The sequence below is a fragment of the Ovis aries genome, chromosome 1 (assembly GCF_016772045.2).
Source record: "Ovis aries strain OAR_USU_Benz2616 breed Rambouillet chromosome 1, ARS-UI_Ramb_v3.0, whole genome shotgun sequence".
NCBI lineage: Eukaryota > Metazoa > Chordata > Mammalia > Artiodactyla > Bovidae > Ovis > Ovis aries.
Window position 1 is genome coordinate 60,847,456 of NC_056054.1, and position 22,951 is coordinate 60,870,406.

At 35.8% G+C, this 22,951-nt stretch overlaps 1 protein-coding gene across 14 annotated transcripts in view; it reads right to left on the minus strand.

Annotated features, from left to right (window-relative positions):
• Positions 1-4,823: 4,823 nt before the first annotated feature.
• Positions 4,824-22,951, minus strand: part of TTLL7 (tubulin tyrosine ligase like 7) — a 171,394-nt gene continuing 153,266 nt past the window's right edge. For 9 of the 14 annotated variants that reach the window (XM_042250312.1, XM_060411236.1, XM_060411240.1 and 6 more), the window contains one exon: positions 4,824-9,437. In XM_042250312.1, the coding sequence (XP_042106246.1) occupies positions 9,317-9,437 (121 nt within the window). In that variant the 3' untranslated portion in view covers positions 4,824-9,316. Of the gene's footprint in view, positions 9,438-19,343; positions 19,521-22,951 lie in introns of all 14 variants that reach the window. The other 5 variants (XR_009599633.1, XR_006059911.1, XR_006059909.1 and 2 more) reach the window with 4 other exon arrangements.

Here is a 22,951-nt window from a genome sequence, read left to right on the forward strand (position 1 = left end):
TCATAGGCAAGGAAACCCAGGTCATCTGGTATCTGAGGCCACTCTTTCAACCAGCATCTTACTTTACTGAGGATAATGATATCTAGGGATTTTGGTTTTGCTTAGCCTAAAATCCCTGTGTAAATAATTTTAACGTACTTGTGATCTTGAGAGGGGATTTTGTGGGTACATAATCGGTGATTTTACAGAATGGATGAAGATGATCATCACTTGGTAACAAGTTTCCTTCATCCCATTCCTACAGATACTGACATCCTGATGACACCCCGACAGACTCAGATCAAAAGAAGAGTCTTCTGATCATCGGTGCGATTACTTTTTTATACAATGAGAAAATGACAGTACTACATAGTTTAGTGCTTCCTATATTCCTCACAAAAAAACTCTCACATAGATAAAATCAGTATTTATTTTTAAGAAACGAAGACCCTGTCCCACACAGCAGAACCAGGATTGGAACTCACACCGTCTGTTTCTTGTTGCAATGGATGTTCTCTTGGGTAAGAAAAGTAAACAAGACAATAGATGAGAGAGAAGCAGCTAAGGGAGATGATAAAGCAGACTCCAACCTATATAAGGAGCTTCATTTTATTTTCCCAAACCTTGGGATTACTTGGAAAGGTGTTATGGTGCCATGGAGTTCTTTGCTGCTGCTGCTAAGTCGCGTCAGTCATGTCCGACTCTGTGCGACCCTATAGACGGAAGCCCACCAGGCTCCTCTGTCCCTGGGATTCTCCAGGCAAGAACACTGGAATGGGTTGCCATTTCCTTCTCCAATGCATGAAAGGGAAAAGTGAAAGTGAAGTCGCTCAGTAGTGTCCGACTCTTAGCGACCCCATGGACTGCAGCCCACCAGGCTCCCCCATCCGTGGGATTTCCCAGGCAAGAGTACTGGAGTGGGGTGCCATTGCCTTCTCTCTAAGAAATCTATAATCCCCTATTTAATAATGTAGTACCTCAGTCAGATGTGCAAACTGGTGTGAAAAATTCTAGTATGTATAAGAAGATCAATATTGGAAATTTCAGCTCTAGAAGTGGGCTTCTCGTGGTTTATCAGGATGCACATTCTCCGGAGATTCTGAGTACCCACAGAACTGAGAGAAGTGAAACCATTTACTTGCTACTCAGAGAAAATGGATATTATGTGGACCGAAATGCTGGGAAAAAATATCAGTATAGATAATAAAAGTATAGATGATAATGCAGAAGTAGAATCTGCCTTTGCTCTTTCTACACATTTATGATAAGAACTTGATCTTTTAGTTAAAACAACCAAACTAGGCAATGATTACTTAGTATTTTTAGAGTGAGAATAATCACATGGGAATAAGTGTAACTAGGGAGATGAAATATAAAAAATTAAAAGTGATCAGGAAAAAAATTAAAAAAAAAAACAAATATAAGTAATCTTTGACTGAGAAACCTGAGGCTAAAATAAAAAAACCAAGCTAATTCTAAGGAATTTATTTATTCTTTATTTGTAGTAAATGTTTCGCAACAACAAGACTATTGTTTCAGTTTGAAAGAGTAAAAAACATGATGGAATTAGCTAGTTTTGCTTTTTAAAAAATTCCTTCATTTTGTTCCACAAATTTTAGTTTTCCTTTGTACATCACACTATGATGCAGAACATTTGTTGAACAAATACCAATTTGAGTTAAAATGATATTAGGTTTTGATGATATACCTATTTTTAGCCTAAGTGATTTTCTGAATTTACCTTTTCATCATTTAATGAAAATGAGGTATTATGTGAAATCGTATTTTCTTAGGTTTCAGGTTTGTAGTCAGGTTTATATAGTCTATATATTTTCACCTTCATTGTCACATACTTTCCCTCAAATAAGATATATTATAAATATAACAATATATTAATGTTTTTACTGATAACAGCATATCGTAGTTTAAAAAAATAAATTTTGTGTTTCTTGACCTTTTAAAAGTTATGTTATTCTAACACTAAAAACAGCAGCATCTGTAATAGAACAGAGCTTGGCTAAATTTACATAGTTTTGTTGTTATCCTTGAAAGCTTTTGTCACAACAGTGCCAATTTAGGGGTTTGTGCTCATCTGCACCTGTTCTTAGTACAAAATCTAGAATTTGCTTACTCTTACTGCATATTTCTATTACTACATAAAATACTATAGGCTGCCTTGCTGTAAAGCTATAAAAATGGTGAGTGTCATTTCTGTGCAACAGTCTAGACACTACTTTCCAAGCCAAAGTTTCAGTATTTTTGATAACTACATAAAATAGTTCAGCTTAGGTCATTATAGTACCACTCAGTGTATAACTCCATAAATATACTGAATAGCAGTATTCTTTCAGTATTTGTAAAGAGGGAGGCTCATTTGGCAATATTTCCTAAAGGACAAACAACAGAGACAAAACTCCTGAAGGCTTTCGAAGTGTCTACCATACTGCTTAAGGAAAACTGACACGCTAGGAATAAAGGGCTCAATAAATTTTGTTTCTCACAAATAATGTAACACATTTTTAATAAATTCTAGCTTTGTAGGAAATCTATCAGTCACAAATTGACCTTTTTTTGTTTATATAAGAAGATTCTTTCAGAAGGCCAGCAAGGGCTTCTAGGTATTAATATACTGTCTGTTATATAAAGCTCATATCATCCGCAGATGGGTACTGTTAGAATCTCAGTGAAGACAAACTTTTATCATGTTAGCTCCTCCAGAATACTGAAGTGGGTAGCCTATCCCTTCTCCAGCAGATCTGCCCAACCCAGGAATCGAACCAGGGTCTCCTGCATTGCAGGTGGATTCTTTACCAACTGAGCTATCAGGGAAGCCCCTACATCATTAATAGTTTCTCATAAAGACTTGAATCACATTCTGAACTACATCTTAAGCATATTCATTTCAAATATCTAATATACCTCATGTTTATCATTAAGACTATTCATGTATGGCCATCTTTCTCGGGTCAAGACATTGCAGCTGAAATACTTGTTCAAATAGTCCTCTGGAAATGGCCAAATTCTCAAGTGACAAGTGCAAGTAAATTCTTGCACTAGATTTGTCAGTGTTCATAATTATACCACAGTGTATATTTAGTAAATAAATAAATAGCCTGATTCCTTTATTAGTGAATCACTTCGTTTAGGTAGTTGTTTTTCAAATGTTAGTCAATAAAAATTGTCTTGGGAGGTGCCTTTCAATAAAAGATCCCATAGTGAAATTAGTTTAAAAACTACTGTATGTTCCAGTCCCTTGCTGGGGAATTTTAAAGCATCTTAGAACACTAAAGACTCTTGAAAGGTTCTGGAAGTAAAAAGAAACATTCCCATTTATACACTCAATGTTTTCCACATTTACTAGACCCTGGTGATGGACACTTTTGTCACCATATTCTATATTTCATCACCATATTCTATGTGTATATGAATAGTCATTAAGAGAGAACTTTCTGATAAATCAGTTTAAAGATCTATTAATATTAATCTTACTTTCTACAATGGAGCTAAGTGATAATTTTGTTTTAAGGCACTACACAAATTTTTCTAACACTTGAGATTATTGGTGGTGTTCAGTCGCTAAGTCATGTCTGACTCTGTGACCCCATGAACTGCAGCTCACCAGGCTTCCCTGCCCTTCCCCATCTCCCAGAGCTTGCTCAAACTCATGCCCATTGAGTCAGTGATGCTACTGAGCTATCTCATCCTCTGCCACCCTCTTCTTTTGCCCTCTACCTTTCCCAGTATCAGGGTCTTTTCCAATAAGTCGGCTCTTTGCATTAGGTGGCCAAAGTAATGGAACTTCAGCACTTTTTGAGAGATTATTTTAGGATGACTTATTCAGAGTTTTAAAAGATTTTCAATCATTTACTATATGTATGTTGATCTTACAAATTATTTCATAAAATAGGGGGATACTGAACTAACCACATTGGCCTCATGTATATCTGTCATTGAAAAAAAATTAAAAATTCAAAGTTTAAATCTTTTACAGAATATTTTTACTTTGTAAAAGAACAAATTTTTAAAAATATATTTTAAAAGTCAATGTCTATGTCACTTGGTTGTCAACTCAAAAAAAATAATGTAACATGCATTAAAGTTCCTGTCATATGATAAATTTTTCAATTTCTTTATATATAATCATGTTATAGACAATGGTAATACTGGTAATAAGACTAGGATATGCTTCTTATTGAGGATCAGTGTTTTAATCATGACAAAATTATAAATTCTTGAAAAAAATAACATCATAGCTGAGATGCTGATGTACTTCTATTTGGGTTAGTAATCCTATTGTCATAATTAATGATGCTAGAAAGATGTTATGTCATATTCAGTGATACTAAAAATGCCATTTATAAATTTTAGGCCAGTCTCCTTTCAGCTAACTAAGAGAGGAACTGACACCAATTTTGTTGACTTGAACTGACTTTAATAGCAGGTAAAGTTATCCCTGACTTCCCAGGTGGTGCAGCGGTAAAGAATCTGCCTTCCAATGCAGGAGCCATAGGAGACACAGGTTCAATCCCTGGGTGGGAAGATCCCCTGGAGAAAGTGGCAACCCACTGTAGTCTTCCTGCCGAGATAATCCCACTGACAGAGGAGCCTGGCGGGCTACAGCCCATGGGGTTGCAGAGTCGGATATGACTGAGCACATGTGCACAAAGTGATCCTCACAGAGCTACTGTCAGTGCAGCAGCAGAAATTTACTGTGAAAATATGTTTCATCACCCTGGTTAATTGAGAACCAATCTCTTCTACTACTTAAAACTCTGTGTCTGTGTGTGTGTGTGTGTGTGTGTGTGTGTGTGAAACAGAAATAAGCATTTGATGACATATGCAGCTTTCTTATGTTAAACATTTTTATTACAGTAACATATCTGAGTAGTTGAAATAATGTCATCATACAGGTATCACATGCTGAAGCATGACGATGCAAGACTAATTGCACACTGTGTTGGCATTTCAAGCATATTTTCTGTAACAACATTTGCATTCATATACAGGCAGTAAAACACATGGGGATGATCTGCATCATGATTCACGGGAGCAAACGTATTGCTTCCAAACTAATCTTCACACCTAAAATCTTCAGCCAATCTATTAATATTCAAAGTTGTAGTATGTATATTCGTTAATATATGAACCAACCAGCTCAGGACTAAAACTGTTGTTTTAGTCTTTGAAAGAGAAATATCAGCATTATCTGATAACTTTTGTAAGGTAAGTCTTCCTAATTTAGAAAATATTAGCCTATTGAATAATGATTTTACCAATAGTTTTCAAATTGGCAGGTGAGGATAAAGTAAAAACTTTGTGTAGCTCTTTTTAGTTAATACAGTCCAGTTAATAGAAACTGTTTCACCTGCATAGTTTTCCTTCAATACCATATACCCACTCATTATAAGGCAAAAAGGAAAAACACCCAAAAAGGCAACAATCTCAAAGTGTACAATTAATTTTAACTTAACATTTTTGGTCACAAGAGCCATGTGTCTTGGTTCATATGGATCCAAATAATTAATGCTTTTTGGACATTGAAACATCAACCTTGTTCTTAAAAATCTCAGCAGAAAAACTGAACTTGATCCAATAACACATCTTATCTAAGTTTTATTATCGCTGAGGCAAAAATATACCACTATAAATCAATATTTTAAAGAGCAGGATTTCTCTTTTCTTGACTTTGTCTATGCAAAGGTCAAAACTTTAAATGGTACTTGAAGTTTAAAAAGAAGAAAGAGAAAAAACAGTGTAAGGAATAAAACTTTGAGTAATACACTTTCAAAATTTATTTGTAAGTAGCACTAGTCCAAAATATTTAGATAACTAATTCAGTTCTGGAAAGCTTTATTAGATTTCTCAATCTCAAGATAAAAGAAAATTTCACAAATCACCAGGTCACAAGAACACAACAATTGTACTTATACTTTTTATCGTTTAACCCTTAGGACCAAGTAAACTAGGACTCAAAATGTTAAAAAAGTATTACAGAACAGAAAAGGAAGGTATTTATTGTCATTCTTCTCAACATATTTGCTATTATATTTTAAACAATATACATATAAGAATTAATCAAATGCTTTATAGAAAACTACAAATAATAGAGCTTATGCAACTACCAATTTTTTGGTACTTTTGAAAGTGTCAAGTAATGTGGAAGGTTCAATTTAAAGAGAATTTTTAAGTGGAATGACTTTGTCATGCTAAAATAGAGCATTTGGATTAATTTATATTAAAACATGAAATTTAAAGTTAGATAACTAAAGTCTATAATCATATACTTTCTAATGAAAAAAGAATTAGAATGAAATCTTTTTCTTGATGGCTACAAGCCACTAGCATCTAGCTGTGTATAAGTACTGGATGAGAAGACTGGGGTTTTTTGCTTGAGTTTGGTTCATATTAGTTTTAGGGGGAGAACTTTAAAAAGTTTTGTATATTTAGACCTAATTCAGATATATGAAAAAATGTGTATAGATCTTTGCATCTAACATTTCTATTGCCATTTTCATATTTGATCTTACTATAATTTAATTTTTATACATGCAAGGTAAAATAAAAATTGTTGCTAATAATCATAATATGAATCACAATAGTTCCTTCAACAAAATACATGAAGCAAATACTATTACAGTGCTGGATTATTACAGTGAAAACTAATCTGCAATCTCATACAATATTCATATATGATAATTTAACATTAAAAGGTTGTTTCTTGGACAGTTCTGGAATAACTTCAATCATATACAGTTCTGGAAAGCATTAGTCACAGAATGATCAGGGATGTATCTTTTAATAACAGAATGAAAATATGCTTTCATCACAAGTAAACCAAACTCTCTATTAAAAACTCTGGTAAGACTGAATAGTTTCTGGAGTTTTTCAGATAAAAAGGTATGTTTTCTCTTAGAAGAGAGTCAGACCCATACTATCACTTACACTGATATATTTTAACTCTATGAATAAAAAATTTATAATAAAAACTAAAGAATATTTTATATTACTAAAACATTTCTATGGCCTCTAGGGACTTTCACAGTTGATTACTGAGTCTTCTTAGTTTCTCATTAAAGAATAAGCGTGAACACAACCATAGTCCACAGGGTACCAGGTAGTATACATAAATAATGGGCACATGGCTTTTATTCACATCTTCCTCATATCAGAACCAGATGAGTCTGAAGAGGCAAATGTGGGCAAGAAAATTCTAGCACTCAAAAAAAGTCAGACTTGGGTAGCTAGAGGAATCAAATTTGATTGTTAATAACTAACTGGGTACTTTCATACATTTAAAGTTACTCTTTTTAAAATATTTTTTTTCCTAGGGAGAGACATGTTAGACATTCTTTTCACTCTAGCAAATTAAGTCACCATTGTGATTTAAGCTAATGCAAGTGAGCGGCCAAGAAACTGGACTGATATCATACATCAGACCTTTGAAATTGTGTCTCACTCATGAACAAATCATGAATCTGAACCCCAAAAATGACTTAAATTGCTCCACGAAAAGGCCTACTTGCTGATCATTCTTACAATGATTTTATTAATATCCCAATTCCAGCATTATTTATTCTCCAAAATTCTAAACGTATTTAGGAATTCACAAAATGGTGTCATAAACACTCAGAGCTACACTGTGATTTCCTTCATCCTGACATCCTTATCCTCTTTTCCCACAAACACAATAACTCTCCTTTGGGATGCAATTAGCAAGGAAGAGCATCCATTGGAATATGAGTGGTTGGTAGTCATAAAGAATCCAGTAACTAGCAATAATTTAGGGAAGAACCTATTTTATCCAAATACAGCCTCAGATTATGGCTTTAAAAGAAAAATATATCTAACTTACAACTTTGGGTTGTCAGTTATCCAGCTTGTGAATTAAAGCAGGCCAGTTTGCCCCTCTCAGTTCTCCTTCTGCTTTGGGACCATTTCTCGATTTACTGGAAAAAGCTTTCAGGATAGTAAAAGGAGGCAAAACATTCATGAATGTCGCAAATAATTACCATCTGTGAAAAATAAAACTACTGGGAGAAATTAAAATAAAATTCTAAAAGGTGACTATCACCGTCTCGAAGGATATCCATGGTATTTTTTATATTTGTATAGAAAACTGAAAGCTCACTCATCGTTTTTGAAACTGTAAGCAAAAAAGGAAGTAAACTGCTATGAAAATTATGCATAATAACTTTGGACAAGAAGAAAACTTCATACTCTATTTTGATTTTTTTGAAATTCTCAAGAGAACATCCATGACTAATCACATTTAGTAATCCGAATCTTCTTTTTGTAATAATTTAGATGACTTTCTATGGTGCAATTTGAAACTCTGCATTAGTCTTTGCAACGTTCGTTGGTCTCAAAATTGAGAGACTTATAAAATAACGTGACATTCATTCTGTAACATTGAAATAAGTTTAAATTATCAGCTCTTCCCCTTCTGAAGAGGAGAAGAAATTGAATTTGACCATATGTACCCATCAGAGGTATACTTTCAAAAAAGAAAACATAAGTGGTATGAGTGGTAAGAGACACAAAAGCCATATGGAAAGATTTTGCTATTACCACCATTTTCTGTTCCCTTTATGTGACTCTCAATAAAAAATAAAAATATAAGCTAGTAAGTTTAATTTTTAACCCACTGGATTGTCTTCCATTTTAGACAGTTATTGTGATCTTACTAGAGCCTTACTGAAAATTTACATTATCATTTTCACAAGTAGCTAGATTCCCACACTGAGGAATAAAAATATTGGAGAGTCCAGGTGGGATTTTTATATTAATAGCATGCTACTGTGTGCTATAGTAATGACACACCCATTTTATACTTAATCCTATCATCAAGCAACACCAAGCTTCTAATTTTTGTCTTCATTTTAAATGGCTACTAGATATATATAAGAGAATTAATAAAGTAATATACTATTAATTCTTTTTAAGTCAAAAGTATTATCTAGAAAATAACATTGTAATGGGATCTTCAAGATCAATTCTGTTTTATATACTCTGCAGCAAAAATAACATTTCTAGTAGGAAGGTATTAATTATAAACCTAGCAAATTCTAGACATTCACATATTTGTGTAAACAATTTTAACATGGTTTATTACATTTCCAGAAAGGTTAAATCTTATATCCAGTTTCCTGCTAATTTTTCTTTCATATATTATAATAAATATATGTGTTATTTGAGTGCATGTGTGTACATATTTTCCACACACATATATATCATATATACATAAAACAGTAGTTAATGGTCACTGTCTTTTCAATGTTAAATTGGGAAAAAAATGAATTGCTATTATGCATAACCCATGGCGATCTTCCCTTCTGTTTCACAAATGGCCATATCGAGATGTAAACAAAACATTGGAGCGAGCCATTCCAGGTGAACTGTATTTCAAGTTGTAGCTTGGTGTTCTCATGAAGAATTGTGTACTTCCTGGTAGTAAATACCTAAAAGTAATAGTTTAAAAATTAGACTTTTACAAACAAATTAATATTAATATCTCCCACTAAAGTGTTATGTGGTTAATAATTTGTACATCTTAATGAGAAATGACACTATAACAATGCAATCCACATAAAAGGATTTCCTCTCTTGAGGAGGGGAGGTAGGAAAGGGTCATACAGCCTCACTCAAAGAGCTGAATATAGATGCAAAATGTGGTCTTAGTATCCCAAGATATCCCATAAACAGCCATGAACTCACAAGCTAGGAAACTGTTTACATCACTCATGTTAATTTGGAATTCATTAGTAATCTCTGTAAATGATATGTATAGCCAGTCAAGTATTTCTTAAAAATATCATGTAACATCATGTAACATGAGAATTTGGCTAACCACATTAAAATAATTATTTCAAGGATGTTGAAACCATTTAATTTCATAATATATCATTGATGTATTATGACTGTAGTTAATCTGAAAGAAAAGTTAAAGATTAAAATGTATAACTAAATTGTAAATTTTATACTCCTAGACTACTGGGTGCTTAGATTACCGAATACCAAAAACAATCATGATTACAGGTTGCATGCAACCTTTGCACCCAAATGTATTTCAGAATATATGAATTTTCCAGATGTTAGGACAATATGGTGTATATACTATACATAATGCAACATCTTCATCAGAGTCTTAGGGCAGCATTGTGCAAACCATTAATATTTCTGTAATGAAATGCAGAAATATTCACAATAAATTGGAAACAGACTATATAAACAAACTTTGTGTCAATTCAGATGTGCCAATAAATGGGTTATTTTTATTTCTATTAGTCTGAGTTTTCAGAGCTTTCAGATTTAGGAGTTGCAAATAAGAATGTGTGCCTGTATAATCTTATTCCTCTGGAAAGCCTTTGATTGGCATTAGGCCATTCCAATCTATATGTTGAGAGAGAAATGATTAAGGAAACCGACATGAGCAAACACAAGTATCACTATTAAAAGCCTAAGTCCAGATGATGACGAGGACATGCTAGAAAGTCAGGACAAAGATATTTATAAAAAATTTCGAAAAGAAGAAGTAACAACAGAAGGAGATTAATAATTAGCCTTAAAAAGAAACAAAGGTAGAGATCAAATCATTTATTTTCTTCATGTGACTGCAGAATCTTCCAGCCACAGTATCATACATCCAAAGACAAATGAAGAAACTGAGGACCAAAGATATTATTAGCTACCAATTCTTTATTAAATAACACTGGTACTAACTTCTGTGTCAATGGAAAATTACATTTATGTTGTTGTTACATGAATTTTGTAGAAGAATACGAATTCATTATGATCGAACTGCATACAGTACTCAAATTAAAATGGCAGAATTCCACATAATATTCATAGACATCATTCCATCGTGAATTATCTGATAATATCCCCTAAATCTCTTACTTAATATCACAAACTATAAATAATTGCTCAAATCATTATGTTAATAGAGCAGTAAAATAATCTACAACAAGCTAAATTAAATCAAAACTGCACAATGGGTGATGAATAATGAAACAATTGATTTCTCACATCATAGATTATATAAATCATTTTCTTAATATCACTTGGGTAATTCATATGAATTAATTATTATGTCAAAAGCTAGTGTATCATGATGACTGATTTGATATATTCTGTAAGAAACAGGTTGCCCTTCTGATCTAGGGCAAAGGTGCAAAGGAAACTAAGGTGTTCACCAAAATCCACTATTCCATACTACTTGAGAGTTATTCTCTCTCCTACTGAAAATTGGTTACATCCTGGTTACATTGATAATAATTATATTAAACAGTAACTTTTACCAACTTTCTTTTAAAGAATCTCCAAACAAAAGTTATTATTGGCATTACAATAACATTCACATTGCCTTCTGAGCTAAAGATTTCCATTTACACAGGTGAAAAAATAAAAGTACAAAGCCCAGGGTTACAGTGAACTTATACTATTTTATTTAACACTATTTTGTATTTAAAAAGAATTTGTGTGTGTGTGTCTGTGCCAGCACCATTATACTTGCTTTAAAAATATTATTTTTAATGATTCTCTATGGTATATATTATCAGCTCCATTTTATAGATGAATACACCAAAGTGTACAGGCATTAAACGCCTTGCCCACAGTCACAGAATGACTAGAGCCAAGATTCAGATCCATTTGGTCTCACTCCAGAACTATCACTCCCCCAAAATACTATATTGCCATTTCTGTGTATGAATCCCAATTTTAAAACTGACAAATACAATGATTACATTTATTTTTCAGAAATATGAAGTATACAAACTTAGAAAGTAGAAAAATATTATCCACAAAACTAAACTTTTTAATAGAAGCAGAGAAGGCTAAAATGAAACTAAAGACGTAAAAGGAAAAGAAATTCAGTATGAATGTAAAAAAGCATATAAAATTACATTGTAAGAAACACTTTGCTTCCCTAAAGCAAGGGCTGTGCGATATTTTAAAGGATTACCGTGAAACACAATGGATTATTTGCCTTAATATCTCCATTAGGATCTCTTGGGAGAGCCTACACTAGCTGAATATCAAAGATTATTTTTAAATTTTCTCTGCAATGAAGTTAAATAACAATTTTATTTTTTAGCAAGAAGAATCTCTAGAAAGTGGATTTATAGATAGTATCTAAAGAGTGTCTGTTAAAGCACAAAAATATCTGAAGTCTCCAGCTTTATTTCTATTTAGCTTACTCTCGAAGTACAAATATAGCTAACTTGTAGCTAACTCATTCCAAGAAGAAACAACACAAACTATCCTCTTTGTTTCATACACATACCCTTACTCTTCAATTCTAAGATGAGGTATACATATCTTCACATATCCATCATATAAATGTAAAATATGCATTTATCTAAAACAAGACCGGGAGCTGACTGTGGCTCAGATCATGAACTCCTTATTGCCAAATTCAGACTTAAATTGAAGAAAGTAGGGAAAACCACTAGACCATTCAGGTATGACCTAAATCAAATCCCTGATAATTATACAGTGGAAGTGAGAAATAGATTTAAGGGACTAGATCTGATAGATAGAGTGCCTGATGAACTATGGACAGAGGTTCGTGACATTGTACAGGAGACAGGGATCAAGACCATCCCGATGGAAAAGAAATGCAAAAAAGCAAAATGGCTGTCTGGGGAGGACTTACAAATAGCTTTGAAAAGAAGAGAAGCAAAGGAGAAAAGGAAAGATTTAATCATCTGAATGCAGAGTTCCAAAGAATAGCAAGAAGAGATAAGAAAGCCTTCCTCAGCGATCAATGCAAAGAAATAGAGGAAAACAACAGAATGGGAAAGACTAGAGATCACTTCAAGAAAATTAGAGATACCAAGGGAACATTTCATGCAAAGATGGGCTCGATAAAGGACAGAAATGGTATGGACCTAACAGAAGCAGACGATATTAAGAAGAGGTGGTAAGAATACACAGAACTGTACAAAAAAGATCTTCACGACCAGATAATCACAATGGTGTGATCACTCACCTAGAGCCAGACATCCTGGGATGTGAAGTCAAGTGGGCCTTAGAAAGCATCACTACGAACAAAGCTAGTGGAGGTGATGGAATTCCAGTTGAGCTCTTTTAAATCCTGAAAGATGATGCTGTCAAAGTGCTGCACTCAGTATGCCAGCAAATTTGGAAACCTCAGCAGTGGCCACAGGACTGGAAAAGGTCAGTTTTCATTCCAATCCCAAAGAAAGGCAATGCCAAAGAATGCTCAAACTACTGTACAATTGCACTCATCTCACACACTAGTAAAGTAATGCTCAAATTTCTCCAAGCCAGGCTTTGGCAATACGCGAACCATGAACTTCCAGATGTTCAAGCTGGTTTTAGAGAAGGCAGAGGAACCAGAGATCAAATTGTCAACATCCTCTGGATCATCAAAAAAGCAAGAGAGTTCCAGAAAAACATCTATTTCTGCTTTATTGATTGTGCCAAGTCTTTCACTGTGTGGATCACAATAAACTGTGGAAAATTCTGAAAGAGATGAGAATACCAGACCACTTGACCTGCCTCTTGAGAAACCTATATGCAGGTCAGGAAGCAACAGTTAGAACTGGACATGGAACAACAGACTGGTTCCAAATAGGAAAAGGAGTACATCAAGGCTGTATCTTGTCACCCTGCTTATGTAACTTGTATGCAGAGTACATCATGAGAAACGCTGGGCTGGAAGAAGCACAAGCTGGAATCAAGATTGCCAGGAAAAATATCAATAACCTCAGATATGCAGATGACACCACCCTTATGGCAGAAAGTGAAGAGGAGCTAAAAGCCTCTTGATGAAAGTGAAAGAGGAGAGTGAAAAAGTTGGCTTAAAGCTCAACATTCAGAAAACTAAGATTATGGCATCTAGTCCCATCACTTCATGGGAAACAGATGGGGAAAGAGTGGAAACAGTGTCAGACTTTATTTTGGGAGGCTCCAAAATCACTGCAGATGGTGACTGCAGCCATGAAACTAAAAGACGCTTACTCCTTGGAAGGAAAGTTATGATCAACCTAGATAGCATATTCAAAAGCAGAGACGTTACTTTGCCAACAAAGGTCCGTCTAGTCAAGGCTATGGTTTTTCCAGTAGTCATGTATGGATGTGAGAGTTGGACTATGAAGAAAGCTGTGCGCCGAAGAACTGATTCTTTTGAACTGTGGTGTTGGAGAAGACTCCTGAGAGTCCCTTGGACTGCAAGGAGATCCAACCAGTCCATTCTGAAGGAGATCAGTCCTGGGTATTCTTTGGAAGGAATGATGCTAAAGCTGAAACTCCAGTACTTTGGCCACCTCACGCGAAGAGTTGACTCATTGGAAAAGACTCTGATACTGGGAGGGATTGGGGGAAGGAGGAGAAGGGGACAATAGAGGATAAGATGGCTGGTGGCATCACCGACTCGATGGATGTGAGTTTGAGTGAACTCCTGGAGTTGGTGATGGACAGGGAGGCCTGGCGTGCTGCAATTCATGGGGTCATAAAAAGCCGGACACAACTGAGCAACTGAACTGAACTGAACTTCCTATCTGACATAGAATTGTTTGGTTTGTCATATACCAATTCACTGCTGACCATGGAGAATCTCTAGAACATGAAGAATGTCAAGACTGGTAAGTTAATTAGCCTTGAAACTTAAAATACACACACCTCTGAGATTTTCCTGGAGAAAGATCCAGTACCCCTAACCATAGCCATCCCCCCAGAGTAAACTCAGCTTCCTGGTTTGGGGAACACAGGGTAAATAAATTTTATCGCTTTATTTAGGCTGTGTTCTTTTTAACTATTTTGACTGTGGTAAAATAAATATATAACATGAAATTCCTTATGATTTTTAGGTATTCATGTTCAGTGTAAATATATTCACACTGTGTAATATTGGCTGTGTAAAATGGTTGTGTAACCAAAACTATAACCTGGTTCCAGATCTTTTCATGTGAAGCAGAAACTCTGTACCCATTAAGCACTAAATTCCCATTTCCTCCTCCTCCCAGTCCCTGGTAACCTCTATTCTGCTTTCTGTCTCAATGAATTCATTCTAGATTCTGCACATAATTGGAATCATACCATGTTTGTCCTTTTATATTTGGGTTATTTAACTTAACATGCTTTCAAGGTGCATCTATGCTATAACATGTATCAGAATTTCATTCCTTTTTACATAGTATAATATTTTTATGCTTTTATATTTTTATACATAGTATAATATATTTTTATACTAAGTATAACCTTTTAACATAGAATAATATTTTATATTTATAAATTTTATATAATACTATATTTATATTTATAATTTTACATAAGCATAATAATAATACATGCAAGTAGCTCAGTGATAAAAGAATCAATCTGCCAATGCAGGAGATGCAAGTTCAGTCCCTGGGTCAGGAAGATACTCTGGAGAAAGAAATGACAATTTACTCCAGTATTCTTGCCTGGAAAATTCCATGGACAGATGAGCTTAGCTGTAGTACTTGGGATCGCAAAGAGTCAAACACAACTGAGTGACTAAGCACAGCACAGCACAAAGAGTCAGACAGAACTGAGCACACAGCCAAAAAGGGCAAAGAGTAGTAATGTACATATAAACAGATCACATTCTATTCATCCATTCCTCTGTTGATGGACATTGGGTGGCTGTCACCATCTGACTATTGTGAATAATGTTGCTATGAACATTGGTGTACAAGTATTGGTTTGAGTCCTTGTTTTCAGTTCTTTGGGGTGTGTACCTAGGAGGGGAAATCCTGGGTCATATGGAATGGCTACCCATTCCAGTATTCTTGCATAGAGAATTCCATGGACAGAGGATCCCGGTAGGCTACAGTCCATGAGGTCACAAAGAGTAAGACACAGCTGAGTGTCTAATACTTTCAAACTTTTCATGGTAAATTTATATTTAACTTTTTAAGGAACTGCCACTGTTTTCTACAGCACTCATACCATTTTACATTCTGAACCAGTACTAAATTCTCAATATACTGACCAACACTCATTATTTTGTATTTTAAATACAACACCCAGAACATTGTACTGTGGTTTTAACTGCAAATCCCACCTCTTGTCATTTGCTAACAACATGGATTTGGATGAGACATTTCACTTCTTTGGGCCTCAGTTTTCTCACTGGTGAAAAGAATCCAATAGTTTCTGCCATGCCTGTCTTACAGAGTATGGACCAAATGGAATAGTGCATATAGGTGAAATATTATTATTTATGTGTTACTAACATCAGCCTTGCTTCCCAGGTAGCAAAGTGGTAAAGAGTCCGCCTGCCAAGACAGGAGATGCAAGGGGCACAGGTTCAATCCCTGGGTCAGGAAGATTCCCAGGAGAAGGAAATGGCAACACACTCCAGTATTCTTATCCAGAAAATTCCATGGATGGAGGAGCCTAGTGGGCTACAGTACATGGTGTTGCAAAGAGTTGAACATAACTGAACAACTGAGTACTCACTCAACATCAGCCTCTTTAGCACGACCATGCCTGTTTTAAGATAGATGTAAAAAGCTATCTTAAGATTAAAATAGTATCATGTATATAACTTGATTTTAAAACTTTTCAATCAAAAAGTACATAAAATAAACATCTAGTAAATGAATATTATAAAGTGATCACTCATATAACTGCTACCCAGGTTAAATGACTGAATATTCTTAGCACCCCAGAACCACATACTGCTGCCCCATAAACTTACCCACTATCCAAACTTCTGAATAGCCATGATGGTGTGATCACTCACCTAGAGCCAGACATCCTGTACTGTGAAGTCAAGTGGACCATAGGAAGCAACACAAAGCTAGGGGAGGTGATGGAATTCCAGCTGAACTATTTCAAATCCTAAAAGATGATGCTGTGAAAGTGCTGCACTCAATAGGCCAGCAAATTTGGAAAACTCAGTTGTGGTCACAGGACTGGAAAAGGTCAGCTTTCATTCAAATCCCAAAATTGTTCAAATGCCAAAGAATGTTCAAACTACCGCACAGTTGCACTCATCTCACATGCTAGCAGAGTAATGCTCAAAATCTTCCAAGCTAGGATTCAACAGTATGTAAACCAAGAACTTCCAGATGTTCAAGCTGGATTTAGAAAAGGCAGAGGAACCAGAGATCAAATTGCCAACATCTGTTGGGTCATAGAAAAAAACAAGAGAATTCCCAAAAAACGTCTACATCTGCTTTATTGACTATGCCAAAGCCTTTGACTGTGTCAATGACAACAAACTGTGGAACATTCTTCAAGAGATGGGAATACCAGACCACCATACCTGCCTCCTAAGATCTGTAGGCAAGTCAAGAAGCAACAGTTAGAACCAGACATGGAACAACAGACTGGTTCTAAATTTGGAAAGGAGTATGTCAGGGCTGTATACCGTCACCCTGCTTATTTAACTTATATGGAAAGTACATCACGCAACATGCCGGACTGGATGAAGCACAAGCTGGAATCAAGATTGTCGGGAGAAATATTAATAACCTCAGATATGCAGATGACACCATCCTTATGGCAGAAAGCAAAGAACTAAAGAGCCTCTTGATTAAAGTGAAAGAGGAGTGTGAAAAAGCTGGTTTAAAATTCAACATTCAAAAAACAAAGATCATGGCATCTGGTCCCATCACTTCATGGCAACTAGATGGGGAAACAATGGAAAGAGTGACAAACTTTATTTTCTGGGGCTCCAAAACCACTGCTGGTGGTGACTGCAGCCATGAAATTAAAGGCACTTGCTCCTTGGAGGGCTTCCCTGATAGTTCAGGGAAGGGATAGGCTATCTACTCCAGTGTTCTTCGGTGTCCCTTGTGGCTCAGCTGGTAAAGAATCTGCCTGCAATGTGGGAGCCCTAGGTTCAATCCCTTGGTTGGGAAGATCCCCCAGAGAAGGGAAAGGCTACTCACTCCAGTATTCTGGCTTGGAGAATTCCATGGACAGTCCATGGGTTCACAAAGAGTCAGACATGACTGAGTTACTTTCACTCACTCACTCACTGCTCCTTGGAAGAAAAGCTATGAACAACCCAGACAGCATATTAAAAAGCAGAGATATTACTTTGTCAACAAAGGTCCATCCAGTTATAGCTATGGTTTTTCCAGGAGTTATATATGGATTTGAGTTGGACCATAAAGAAATCTGAGCACCGAAGATTTGATGCTTTTGAACTGTGGTGTTGGAGAAGACTCTTGAGAGTCCCTTGGACTGCAAGGAGATCCAACCAGTCAATCTTAAAGGAAATCAATCCTGAATATTCATTGGAAGGACTGTTGCTGAAGATGATGGTCCAATACTTTGGCCACCTGATGCAAAGAGCTGACTTATTGGAAAAGACCCTGATGCTGGGAAAGACTGAAGGCAAGAGGAGAAGGGGATGACAGAAGATGAGACGGTTCGATGCATCACCGACTCAACGGAAATTGAGTTTGAGCAAGCTCTGGGAGTTGGTGATGGACATGGAAGCCTGGCATGCTGCAGTCCATGGGGGTCACAAAGAGTTGGACATGACTGAGTGACTGAACTATCCAAACTTCAGTGGCAATTACTTCCTCCTGTTTGCCATCTACGGCAAACAGGAAGTACATATTCTGTAATACTATAATTCAGTTTTTCTTTTTTTTTAATTTAAATATAAATGAAATGATGTATGTAGTCCTTTGCCTCTGGCTTCTTTTGCCCAATTTCTGTTTGAGATTCATCCATATTGCTGTGTATGCATGCAGTTTGTTCATTTTCAATGCTGTAAAATATTCCATTGAGTGGACATTACAAAAATGTCCATTCTTCCGTGAACAGACATTTTCAGTTCAGTTCAATTCAGTCGCTCAGTCATGTCCGACTCTTTGTGACCCCATGAATCACAGAACGCCAGGCCTGCCTGTCCAACACCTACTCCCAGAGTTTACTCAAACTCATGTCCATCGAGTTGGTGATGCCATCCAGCCATCTCATCCTCTGTTGTCCCCTTCTCCTCCTGCCCCCAATCCCTCCCAGATTCAGGGTCTTTTCCAGTGAGTCAACTCTTCACATGAGGTGGCCAAAGTACTGGAGTTTCAGCTTCAGCATCAGTCCTTCCAATGAACACCCAGGACATTTTAGGTATTTCTAATTTCTAGCCATTATAAGGAAATGCTACTGTGATAATTCTATAATGGTCTTGATGCACATGGGCATACATTCTGCTTAGAATCATTAGGAATAAAATAACTGAGAAAATGCTAAACTTTGGTGGGTTATCCAAACTTTTTTAAAGGTAATGATGTTCATTATTATCAGCAGTGTGAGAGAGTTTCCATTACTCTACATTCTCATCAACTCATGGTCTGAAAGATGGGTTTCACGTCTCCCTGAGTATGAGCTTGAACACTTCAAATACTTACTGCTTTTAAAAATGCCTCTTCAAGTATCTTCCCCATTTTTCCATGGAGTGTCCTATTTTCTTCTTAGAAATCTGTAGGAGTTCTTACACAGTCTGTACAACAATCTTTTGTAGGTTAAACAGGTTGCAAATATCAACTTTCATTCTGAGGCTTGCTCTTTCATCTTAATGGAGTCTGCTAATAAACATATATTCTTAATTTTAATATAGTGAAGTTTATCTTTTCATTTATAATCTGTACTTTCTTGGCCTGATATTTTACACTCTTTGTATACTTCAAGGTCATGAAAAGTCTATATTTTCTTCCAAAAATCTTTACTTTTGCCTTTCACATCTGTATACTCAATAATTTGGAAGTGATTTTGTATATGGTGTAGGTAAATTAAGTTTCTTTTTTTATTATTATTTGGAAACTCAATTGCCCCAGAACCATTTGTTTAAACAAAATTTTAACTCATTTTTTATAAGTTAAGTGTCCCCCTTTTGTCATAAATCAAGTCTCTATATAAACCTGGGTCTATTTATGGCCTTTCTGTGGTGGTTTCGTCGCCAAGTAGTGTTCAACTCTTGCAACTTCATAGAGTGTAGCCTGCCAGGCTCCTCTGCCCATGGGATTCTCCAGGAAAGAATACTAGAGTGGGTTGCCATTTCCTTCTCCAGGGGATCTTCCCAACACAGGAACTGAACCCGAGTCTATCCTGCATTGCAGGCAGATTCTTTACCAAATGAGCTATGAGGGAAGTCCATGGCCTTTCTGAATGCTTCTATTGGTCTATTTGTCTATCCTTTTGGTACAAGTGCACGGTCTTAAGCTCAGTTCAGTCGCTCAGTCATGTCTGACTCTTTGCGACTCCATGAACCACAGCACACCAGGCCTCCCTGCCCATCACCAACTCCTGGAGTTTACCCAAACTCATGTCCATTGAGTCGCTGTGCCATCTAACCATCTCATCCTCTGTCATCCCCTTCTCCTCCTGCCTTCAATCTTTCCTGACATCGGGGTCTTTTCAAATGAGTCAGCTCTTCGCAACAGGTGGCCAAAGTATTGGAGTTTCAGCTTCAACATCAGTCCTTCCAATGAACACCCAGGACTGACTTCCTTTAGGATGAACTGGTTGGATCTCCTTACAGTCCAAGGGACTCTCAAGAGTCTTCTCCAACACCACAGTTCAAAAGTATCAATTCTTCTGCCCTCAGCTTTCTTTATAGTCCAACACTCTCACATCCATACATGACTACTGGAAAACCATAGCCTTGACTAGATGGATCTTTGTTGGCAAAGTAATGTCTCTGCTTTTTAATATGCTGTCTAGGTTGGTCATAACTTTCCTTCCAAGGAGTAAGCGTCTTTTAATTTCATGGCTGCAATCACCATCTGCAGTGATTTTGGAGCCCAAAGACTGTTTTCACTGTTTGACTATCTATTTGCAATGAAGTGATGGGACTGGATGCCATGATCTTAGTTTTCTGAATGTTGACGTGTAAGCCAACTTTTTCGCTCAAACACTGTAGCTTTATTATAATTCTGAGCACAGTGTAGTAAATCAGTCCCACTATTTCAAGAATATCTTGTTTATTCTTGGCCCTTTGTTTTTTATATAAATATTAGAACAAATAGTCAAATTCTTCACCTTGCAAAAAAATTGTTAGGATTTATGTGAGGAATATGTTGAATTTATAGATATGAAGAACTATTTGAGAAGAAATGACATATTGATATTGATTTCAATATCAATATAAGGTATAACTTTACATCTTTTACATTTTTCTGCATAAGGGTCTTACATGTTTTTGTTGCTTTTTATTCTGAAGTACTGGTTATTCTTTGATGCTATTAAAAATGACATTTTATCTAATCTGTTTGTTATTGATATGGAAAAAATATTGATTTTATTCACATTTTGATTTAATCAAAATTGGTAGGTTTACTTGGTAATTTATCTGTTGAGTTATTTAGATTATGAGTGCTATGAATGTCCTCACAACCATTAGTAAGGAGTTTTATTTCTTTCTCTCAAATCCAATGCCTTTTACTTTCTTGACTGGCTTCCTTGAGTAAGCCAGGTCAAGTATAATGATAAACAGAAGTAGTTAACAGGTAATCTTGTCTTGTTTCTCTTCTCAAAAGACTTCAACATTTCGCCATTAAGTATATGCTTGTAGGGGTTTTGTAGTTACTCTTTATTAGATTAAGGAATTTCCCTTTTGTTTTTAACCTGGTAATCATTTTTTAAAGCAAAAATGTATATTGAATTCTATCAAATGACTTGTCTGTGTATTTTAAATGATTTCTTATTCTAGTAAAATTACACTGATCACATTTTAATTTTATTGTACCTTTAAATAGATTCAATACACAAAAGTTAGTCATGATACATTATCCTATTTAAGGTTTCTGGGTTTATTTTGCTAATATTTACATAAGATTTTTGCATCTATGTTCAAGAGTGAGACTGAACTTTCATTATCCTTTGCCATAATATCCTGGTCAGATTTTAGTATCAAAGGTACAGTAGCCTTTGGTATTGGTAGCCTTCTATATTGTCTTGTGTCATTTTGGTAATATGTGTTTTTCAAGGAATTTTTTTTTAATTTTTACTTTATTTTACTTTACAATTCTGTATTGGTTTTGCCATACATTGACATGACTCCACCACGGGTGTACATGCATTCCCAAACATGAACCCCCCTTCCCGCCTCCCTCCCCATAACATCTCTCTGGGTCATCACCGTGCACCAGCCCCAAGCATGCGTCAGACATAGACTGGTGATTCGATTCTTACATGATAGTATACATGTTTTAATGCCATTCTCCCAAATCATCCCACCCTCTCCCTCTGAGTCCAAAATTCCGTTATACACATCTGTGTCTTTTTTGCTGTCTGGCATACAGGGTCATCATTGCCATCTTTCTAAATTCCATATATATGTGTTAGTATACTGTATTGGTGTTTTTCTTTCTGGCTTACTTCACTCTGTATAATTGGCTCCAGTTTCATCCATCTCATCAGAACTGATTCAAATGCATTCTTTTTAATGGCTGAGTAATACTCCATTGTGTATATGTACCACAGCTTTCTTATCCATTCATCTGCTGATGGACATCTAGGTTGTTTCCATGTCCTGGCTATTATAAACAGTGCTATGATGAACATTGGAGTACATGTGTCTCTTTCAATTCTGGTTTCCTCAGTGTGTATGCCCAGCAGTGGGACTGCTGCGTCATAAGGCAGTTCTATTCCCAGTTTTTTAAGGAATCTCCACACTGTTCTCCATAGTGGCTGTACTAGTTTGCATTCCCACCAACAGTGTAGGAGGGTTCCCTTTTCTCCACACCTTCTCCTGCTTGCAGATTTTTGGATCACAGACATTCTGACTGGTGTGAAGTAGTACCTCATTGTGGTTTTGATTTGCATTTCTCTAATAATGAGTGATGTTGAGCATCTTTTCATGTTAGCCATCCATATGCCTTCTTTGGAGAAATGTCTATTTAGTTCTTTGGCCCATTTTTTGATTGGGTCGTTTATTTTTCTGGAATTGAGCTGCAGGAGTTGCTTGTATATTTTTGAGATTAGTTGTTTGTCAGTTGCTTCATTTGCTATTATTTTC